At 50.1% G+C, this 10,000-nt stretch overlaps 1 protein-coding gene across 1 annotated transcript in view; it reads right to left on the bottom strand.

Moving 5' to 3' along the window:
* Positions 1-10,000, bottom strand: part of ift172 (intraflagellar transport 172) — a 67,456-nt gene that overhangs the window by 28,641 nt on the left and 28,815 nt on the right. Inside the window, exons 20-27 of the mRNA XM_055149719.1 lie at positions 7,653-7,731; positions 7,249-7,369; positions 7,000-7,144; positions 4,439-4,528; positions 3,998-4,095; positions 3,533-3,668; positions 3,316-3,432; positions 2,238-2,380 (exon numbers count right to left, since the gene is read on the bottom strand). Of these exons, the coding sequence (XP_055005694.1) occupies positions 2,238-2,380; positions 3,316-3,432; positions 3,533-3,668; positions 3,998-4,095; positions 4,439-4,528; positions 7,000-7,144; positions 7,249-7,369; positions 7,653-7,731 (929 nt within the window). The remainder of the gene's footprint in view (positions 1-2,237; positions 2,381-3,315; positions 3,433-3,532; positions 3,669-3,997; positions 4,096-4,438; positions 4,529-6,999; positions 7,145-7,248; positions 7,370-7,652; positions 7,732-10,000) is intronic.

Below are 10,000 nucleotides of genomic sequence, written 5' to 3'. Positions count from 1 at the left end.
ATCACACACACACACATACACACACATCATCACACACACTATCACACACACTATCACACACACACACACACACTATACACACACACACACACACACTATACACACACACATCACACACACATACACACACACACACACACACATACACACACACACACTATACACACACACACATAACACACACACATCACACACACTATACACACACACACACATACACACACACACACACACACACTATACACACACATCATCACACACACACTATACACACACACACTATCACACACACACACACACACACACTATCACACACACACACACACACACACACTATCACACACACACACACACACTATCACACACACACACTATACACACACACACACACACACACTATACACACACACACACACACACACACACATACACACACACACTATACACACACACACACACTATACACACACACACACACACTATACACACACACACACTATACACACACATCATCACACACACTATACACACACACACACACACACTATACACACACATCATCACACACACTATACACACACATCATCACACACACTATACACACACACACACTATACACACACACACACACACTACACACACACACACACACACTATACACAACACACACACACAACACACACACACTACACACACACACACACACACTATACACACACACACTATACACACACACACACACACTATACACACACACACACACACACACACACACACTATACACACACACACACACACACTATACACACACATACACACACACACACACACACTATACACACACACACACTATACACACACACACTCTATACACACACACACACTATACACACACATCATCACACACACTATACACACACACACACATCACACACACTATACACACACATCATCACACACACACATACACACACACACACACACACACATACACACACACTATACACACACACACACTATACACACACACACACATACACACACACACACTATACACACACACACACTATACACACACATCATCACACACACTACACACACACATACACACACACACACATACACACACACTATACACACACACACACACTATACACACACACACACACACACACACACACACACTATACACACACATCATCACACACACTATACACACACATCATCACACACACTATACACACACATCATCACACACACTATACACACACATCATCACACACACTATACACACACATCATCACACACACTATACACACACACTAAACACACACACACACACACTATACACACACACTAAACACACACACACACACACTATACACACACACTAAACACACACACACACTATACACACACACTAAACACACACACACACACACACTATACACACACATCATCACACACACTATACACACACACACACTATACACACACACTAAACACACACACACACACACACACACACACACACACACACACACACACACACACACTATACACACACACACACTATACACACACATACACACACACACACTATACACACACACTATACACACACACACACACATTATACACACACACACACACACACACACACACATACACACACACAATACACACACACTATACACACACACACACACACACACACACACACACACACACACACACACACACACACACACTATACACACACACTATACACACACAATACACACACACTATACACACACACACATCACACACACACACACACACACACACACACTATACACACACACTATACACACTATACACACACACACACACACACTATACACACACACACACACACACACACTATACACACACACTATACACACACACACACACACACTATACACACACACTATACACACACACTATACACACACACATCTGAACACCACACCATAAAGGCTCATGAGGGACCTTAAAGGGGCGTGTCTTATGGGGGTGTGTCTTGTGGGGGCGTGTCTTAAAGGGGGTGTGTCTTGTGGGGGCATGTCTTGTGGAGGGCGTGTCTTGCAGGGGCGTGTCTCGAGGGGGGCGTGTCTCGCGGGGGTGTGTCTTGTGGGGGCGTGTCTTGTGGAGGGCGTGTCTTGCATGGGGCGTGTCTCGAGGGGGGCGTGTCTCGCGGGGGCGTGTCTCACAGGTTGTCGCAGGCGAACTCGATGGCGTAGTGGAGCAGATTGAAGCGTGACAGAAGTTTGACGGCGGCTTCTCCTCCCAGACTCTGCGCCCACAGTAAGGCCACCTGCTTCTGCACGTTTACGCCGCCGTGACTCTTCGCAATCTGCACACAAACATCACAGCTGACTCTAAACAATACAGAGATCTGTTCAGTAACACTTTATTTTACAGTCCACTGACTGCAGAACAGCTGCAGATTTGTTTACGCCGATTCATTTAGACAAACTTCTGAACACCCTTCACACACAAACACCCTTCACACACAAACACCCTTCACACACAAACACCCTTCACACACAAACACTTCACACACAAACACCCTTCACACACAAACACCCTTCACACACAAACACTTCACACACAAACACTTCACACACAAACACCCTTCACACACAAACACCCTTCACACACAAACACTTCACATACAAACACCCTTCACACACAAACACTGTTCACACACAATGTACACTGTACATGTTGAATGTTGTATATGTTATATATGTATATATAGAGTATATATATATATATGTTGTTTATATATATGTTTATATATATATATGTTTTTATATATATATATATATATATATATATATATATGTTGTACCCGGTGAGCCTCCTCCCACAGACTCTGGGCTCTGTACATGTTGAATGTTGTATATGTTATATATATGTTATATATGTTATATATTTATATATAGAGTATATATATATATATATATGTTGTTTATATATATGTTTATATATATATATATATATATGTTGTACCCGGTGAGCCTCCTCCCACAGACTCTGGGCTCTGTACATGTTGAATGTTGTATATGTTATATATGTATATATATATATATATATATATATATATATGTTGTTTTATATATATATGTTTATATATATATATGTTGTACCCGGTGAGCCTCCTCCCACAGACTCTGGGCTCTGTACATGTTGAATGTTGTATATGTTATATATGTATATATTGAGATATATATATATATATATATATGTTGTTTATATATATGTTTATATATATATATGTTGTACCCGGTGAGCCTCCTCCCACAGACTCTGGGCTCTGTACATGTTGATCGCTGTTTTCCAGTCTCCAGCCTCCATGAAGTGAAACTCCGCCTCCGAGAAACGAGACTCCAGCTCCAGCTCCTGCACCACACAGTAAAGAGTTAGTCCAAGTCTAGTCCTGGGTTAGTCCTGGTTTAGTCCCTGTCTGGTCCTGGTCTAGTCCCGGTCTGGTCCCGGTCACCTTGGCCAGGTGCAGGTGCGTCTCGCTCAGCAGGTCTGGGTGGTGTTTGGCGACGAGTCTGATGACGTCATCGAACATTCGGTTCTTCTTGTACATCGTGATCGCCAAGTCCGGCTGCTTCACCGCCGCGTACAACCTGCACGCCACACGCCAACACGCCATTTAAAACACGCCACACGCCAACACGCCATTTAAAACACGCCAACACGCCATTTAAAAACACGCCAACACGCCATTTAAAACACGCCACACGCCAACACGCCATTTAAAACACATGAGACCTTTGCACATGCACACTTGTTTTTTAATGATCACAGAAGTACAGGTGGAGGGGGCGGGGACAGGGGGGGGCGGGGACAGGTGGAGGGGCGGAGACAGGGGAGGGGGCGGGGACAGGTGGAGGGGGCGGGGACAGGGGGGAGGGGACTCACTCAAACGTCACATGCAGAACAGTCTCATCGTTACCGTTCGGCCTCTTTAAACTTGTTCTCTCGCTCCAGCTCCTGAGCTCTGGTGACGTAGAGCGACCGGACCTCCTCCTCCGTCATGCACTTCACCGCCAACTGCACCGGAAACACAACGGGAAACACAACGGGAAACACAACGGGAAACACAACGGAACACAACAAACAAACACAACGGGAAACACAACGGGAAACACAACGGGAAACACAACGGGAAACACACAACGGGAAACACACAACGGGAAACACAACGGGAAACACCAGAACAGGTCAAAAATCACCAAACGAGTGTCTGACTTTTATTAAGTGCATCACGTTCCTTTTACAGTTTTGAAAATGTTGAATTCGCCCAAAATAACTTCTACACGTTCTCCCCTCTCTTTGCTCTCTGCTCTGAGTCCCTCCCCCTTCAGAGCAGGGGCAGGAGCACCGACGCACTGACCTTGTGCGCGTCTTCCCAGCGTCCGGCCGTCGTCAACATGTCGATGGCGTCTTTAATGTGTCCTCCTCTGACCAACAGCTGCTCCGCCACCTGCAGGACAAACACGGAACTGTACCTCACTCTGTCTCACTTTATACACCAGGACACACAGGGAGGACACCAGGACACACAGGGAGGACACCAGGACACAGGGAGGACACCAGGACACAGGGAGGACACCAGGACACACAGGGAGGACACCAGGACACACAGGGAGGACACCAGGACACACAGGGAGGACACCAGGACACAGGGAGGACACCAGGACACACAGGGAGGACACCAGGACACACAGGGAGGACACCAGGACACCAGGACACACAGGGAGGACACCAGGACACAGGGAGGACACACAGGACACACAGGACACCAGGACACACAGGGAGGACACCAGGACACACAGGGAGGACACCAGGACACACAGGGAGGACACCAGGACACGAGGACACACAGGGAGGACACCAGGACACACAGGGAGGACACACAGGGAGGACACACAGGGAGGACACCAGGACACACAGGGAGGACACACAGGGAGGACACCAGGACACACAGGGAGGACACCAGGACACACAGGGAGGACACACAGGGAGGAAACACAGGGAGGACACCAGGACACGAGGACACGAGGGCACCAGGACATGAGGACACACAGGGAGGACACCAGGACACACAGGGAGGACACACAGGGAGGACACCAGGACACGAGGACACACAGGGAGGACACCAGGACACGAGGACACACAGGGAGGACACCAGGACATGAGGACACACAGGGAGGACATCAGGACACACAGGGAGGACACCAGGACACGAGGACACACAGGGAGGACACCAGGACACCAGGACACGAGGGCACCAGGACATGAGGACACACAGCGAGGACACCAGGACACACAGGGAGGACACCAGGACACACAGGGAGGACACACAGGGAGGACACCAGGACACGAGGACACACAGGGAGGACACCAGGACACGAGGACACACAGGGAGGACACCAGGACATGAGGACACACAGGGAGGACACCAGGACACGAGGACACGAGGGCACCAGGGCATGAGGACACACAGGGAGGACACCAGGACACCAGGACACACAGGGAGGACACCAGGACACGAGGAGGACACCAGGACACCAGGGCATCAGGGCACCAGGACACGAGGACACGAGGAGGACACCAGGACATCTGACACACGAAGACACAAGGACACCTGACACACGAGGACACGAGGACACCTGACACACGAGGACACGAGGACACCTGACACACGAGGACACGAGGACACCTGACACATGAGGACGGGAGGACATCTGACACATGTGAATAGAGTAAGTTTTTGGTCTAAACTCCCAAAGTCTCGTGTCTCTGTCCTCGTGTCTCTGTCCTCGTGTCTCTGTCCTCGTGTCTCTGTCCTCGTGTCTCTGTCCTCGTGTCTCTGTCCTCGTGTCTCTGTCCTCGTGTGTCTCTGTCCTCGTGTCTCTGTCCTCGTGTCTCTGTCCTCGTGTCTCTGTCCTCGTGTCTCTGTCCTCGTGTCTCTGTCCTCGTCTCTGTCTCTCTGTCCTCGTGTCCTCGTGTCTCTCCTCTGTCTCTGTCCTGTGTCTCTGTCCTCGTGTGTCTCTGTCCTCGTGTCTCTGTCCTCGTGTCTCTGTCCTCGTGTCTCTGTCTCTGTCCTCGTGTCTCTGTCCTCGTGTCTCTGTCCTCGTGTCCTCGTGTCTCTGTCCTCGTGTGTCTCTGTCCTCGTGTCTCTGTCCTCGTGTCTCTGTCTCTGTCCTCGTGTCTCTGTCCTCGTGTCTCTGTCCTCGTGTCTCTGTCCTCGTGTCTCTGTCCTCGTGTCTCTGTCCTCGTGTCTCTGTCCTCGTGTCTCGTGTCTCGTGTCTCTGTCTCTGTCCTCGTGTCTCTGTCCTCGTGTCTCTGTCTCGTGTCCTCGTGTCTCTGTCCTCTGTCTCTGTCCTCTGTCTCTCGTGTCTCTGTCCTCTGTCTCGTGTCTCTGTCCTCGTGTCTCTGTCTCTGTCCTCGTGTCTCTGTCCTCGTGTCTCTGTCCTCGTGTCTCTGTCCTCGTGTCTCTGCCCTCCTGTGTCTCTGTCCTCGTGTCTCTGTCCTCGTCTCTTGTTTCGTTTTGTGTTTTTCTGCAGGTTTTCATGTCTGAATCGGAGTTTTCTTGGTGAACCTCCCACACGTGAACTGAAGGAACTCGACTATTTCAGGACACGTTTGGCTCCTCAGAACAAACATCACATTTTCTTTGAGAATTTGTTTTGATCCAAACTTGTGAGACGGAGAAATGAGAAAACACAAAGTCTGCAGAGCGAGTCCTGGTTCAGTCCGAGGTCAGAAGAACTGAGGTTAACGTGAACTTCTTGTCGTCTGCCACGTTTCCACGAGAGCTTGAACCTTCTCGCTGTGAGGCCTGAGTGTTCACATCTGCTCTTAAGGCTCATTTCAACTTTTAGTCCAGTCCCGGTTTAGTCCCGGTCCAGCCTCGGTCCTGGTCCTGGTCTGGTCCAGTCCAGGTCTCACCTCGTACTCGTGCACGGAGGCGTAGTACTGGGCGATCTTCACGTAGTATTTGGAGGCCGCAGAGTCGTCCTGCGTCTCCAGAATATGAACGGCCTTTTTCCACTGACGAGCGGCGACGGCGGCTTCGATGGCTTTAATCGAGCAACTGCAACCACAGAAAACGACATGAAGAAGGAGAGAGGAGGAGGAGGAGAAGGTCAGAGGATCAGAGGAGCAGAAGGTCAGAGGGTCAGAGGAGGTGACACTGACCCGGCCTCGATGAAGTGGTTTATCGCTGCGTCCATCTGCTTCTGTTGGACCAGGTGATCTCCCCAGGACTCCTCCAGCCGCACCACCTCCGACGGGAACGAGCTGCGAGCCAACTCCACCGCTGCAGGAGAACACGGCCAGACCAGACCACGTCCAGACCAGACCAGACCACAACCAGACCACGTCCAGACCACAACCAGACCACGTCCAGACCAAACGAAAACAGAAAAAACAGACGTGGAGAGTGTGAGAGGAGCCACAGGAGACAGATCCAGAGCTGTGTGACAGTTCTTTTGTTCTGTTTCTCAAACTGTGGAACATCTAAACCTGATGGTGACCTTGAACTGTGGAACATCTAACTGTGAGTAGATGTGCGTGTGGTGGTTTTCAGTGTGAAGTCAGACCTTTCCTGAAGGCTCCTCCTTTGACGTAACACTCCAGCGCCCTCTGGTGGTTCCTGGTGCATTCGTACAAATCTCCAGCCTGAACAAAAACAGAATCACTCTTCAGATTCCACCAAAACACCAACTCTGAGTTCTAACGCCGTTTCCTCATCTCCAAAACTCCAAATGCTCTGCTCCACCTTGTGATGTCATCATGTGGTGATACAGGAAGTGCTCCACTGTGTTTTTAAACTCCACACTTCACCTTCACTAGAATCACCTGGATCAGTTCAGTCCTGGAGTTGTTGATCTCGACTGAACTAAAGAGAAAAGGAGCTGAGAACTTGGAAACTACCACTTGATGACATCACAAGGTGGAACAGAGCGTTTGAAGTTTTGCAGATGTAACAGACTCAGAATAAAGATTTACTCAAACAAACACCAGAACAGAAAGTCCAGCTCTGAGCGGGAGGAGGAACATCAGAACATGACTTAAAGCTCGGTCCATGTCCCATTGGTTCTTTTGAATTTCAATTAAGAACGAAAAACAATAAAATAGGAAAACAGTTTGTTATTTCTTTAGTTTTAGAGTAAAAAACAAAAAAACTGATTTCAATTTGTTTCCAATATTTAATTTAAAGTTTATTTCAAATAACTCCATGCCTATTTTAATCTATTATTTTTGAAATCTGTTTTTTTGTTTGACACTAAAATGGAAAAATGAAATAACAAACTTTATTTTATTGTTTTTTGTTCTTAATTGAAATTGAGCAGAACCGATGGGACGAGTTCACCGTGTCAGTGTGTGTGTGTGGTTCCGTGTCGGTGTGTGTGTGGTTCCGTGTCGGCGTGTGTGTGGTTCCGTGTCGGCGTGTGTGTGTGGTTCCGTGTCAGTGTGTGTGTGGTTCCGTGTCGGTGTGTGTGTGGTTCCGTGTCAGTGTGTGTGTGTGGTTCCGTGTCGGTGTGTGTGTGGTTCCGTGTCGGCGGTGTGTGTGTGGTTCCGTGTTCGGGTGTGTGTGTGGTTCCGTGTCGGTGTGTGGTGGTTCCGTGTCGGTGTGTGTGTGGTTCCGTGTCGGTGTGTGTGTGTGTGGTTCCGTGTCAGTGTGTGTGTGGTTCCGTGTCGGGATGTGTGTGTGTGGTTGTGTGTGTGTGTGTGTGGTTCCGTGTCAGTGTGTGTGTGTGGTTCCGTGTCGGTGTGTGTGTGGTTCCGTGTCGGTGTGTGTGTGGTTCCGTGTCAGTGTGTGTGTGTGGTTCCGTGTCGGGGTGTGTGGTTCCGTGTCGGTGTGTGTGTGGTTCCGTGTCGGTGTGTGTGTGGTTCCGTGTGTCGGTGTGTGTGTGGTTCCGTGTCGGTGTGTGTGTGTGGTTCGTGTCAGTGTGTGTGTGGTTCCGTGTCGGGATGTGTGTGTGGTTCCGTGTCAGTGTGTGTGTGTGGTTCCGTGTCAGTGTGTGTGTGGTTCCGTGTCGGTGTGTGTGGTTCCGTGTCGGTGTGTGTGTGGTTCCGTGTCGTGTGTGTGGTGTGTGTGTGTGTGGTTCCGTGTCGGTGTGTGTTGTGTGGTTCCGTGTCGGCGTGTGTGTGTGGTTCCGTGTCGGGTGTGTGTGGTGTCCGTGTCGGCGTGTGTGTGTGGTTCCGTGTCGTGTGTGTGTGTGGTTCCGTGTCGGTGTGTGTGTGTGGTTCCGTGTCGGTGTGTGTGTTCCGTGTGTGTGTGTGTGTTCCGTGTCGGTGTGTGTGTGTGGTTCCGTGTCGGTGTGTGTGTGTGTTCCGTGTCGGGTGTGTGTGGTTCCGTGTCGTGTGTGTGTGGTTCCGTGTCGGCGTGTGTGTGTGGGTTGTGTCCGTGTCGGGTGTGTGTGTGGTTCCGTGTCGGTGTGTGTGTGGTTCGTGTCGGTGTGTGTGTGGTTCCGTGTCGGGGTGTGTGTGTGGTTCCGTGTCGGTGTGTGTGTGGTTCCGTGTCGGTGTGTGTGTGTTCCGTGTCGGTCGTGGTGTGTGTGTGTGGTTCCGTGTCGGCGTGTGTGTGTGTGTCGGTGTGGTTGTGTGTGTGTGTCGCGTGTGTGTGGTTCCGTGTCGGCGTGTGTGTGGTTCCGTGTCGGTTCCGTGTTGTGTGTGTGGTTCCGTGTCGGCGTGTGTGTGGTTCCGTGTCGGTGTGTGTGTGTGTTCCGTGTCGGTGTGTGTGTCGTGTGTGTGTTGTGTGTGTGTGTGGTTCCGTGTCGGTGTGTGTGTGGTTCCGTGTCGGTGTGTGTGTGGTTCCGTGTCGGCGTGTGTGTGGTTCCGTGTCGGCGTGTGTGTGGTTCGTGTTCCGTGTGTGTGTTGTGTGTGTGTTCCGTGTCGGCGTGTGTGTGGTTCCGTGTCGGCGTGTGTGTGTGGTTCTGTACCC

This window comes from Boleophthalmus pectinirostris, unplaced genomic scaffold (genome assembly GCF_026225935.1).
Source record: "Boleophthalmus pectinirostris isolate CB_2022bp ecotype Guang Dong unplaced genomic scaffold, ASM2622593v1 HiC_scaffold_13, whole genome shotgun sequence".
NCBI lineage: Eukaryota > Metazoa > Chordata > Actinopteri > Gobiiformes > Gobiidae > Boleophthalmus > Boleophthalmus pectinirostris.
The sequence above is the reverse complement of the archived record's forward strand: the minus strand, read 5'-3'. Positions and strand labels throughout refer to the sequence as shown.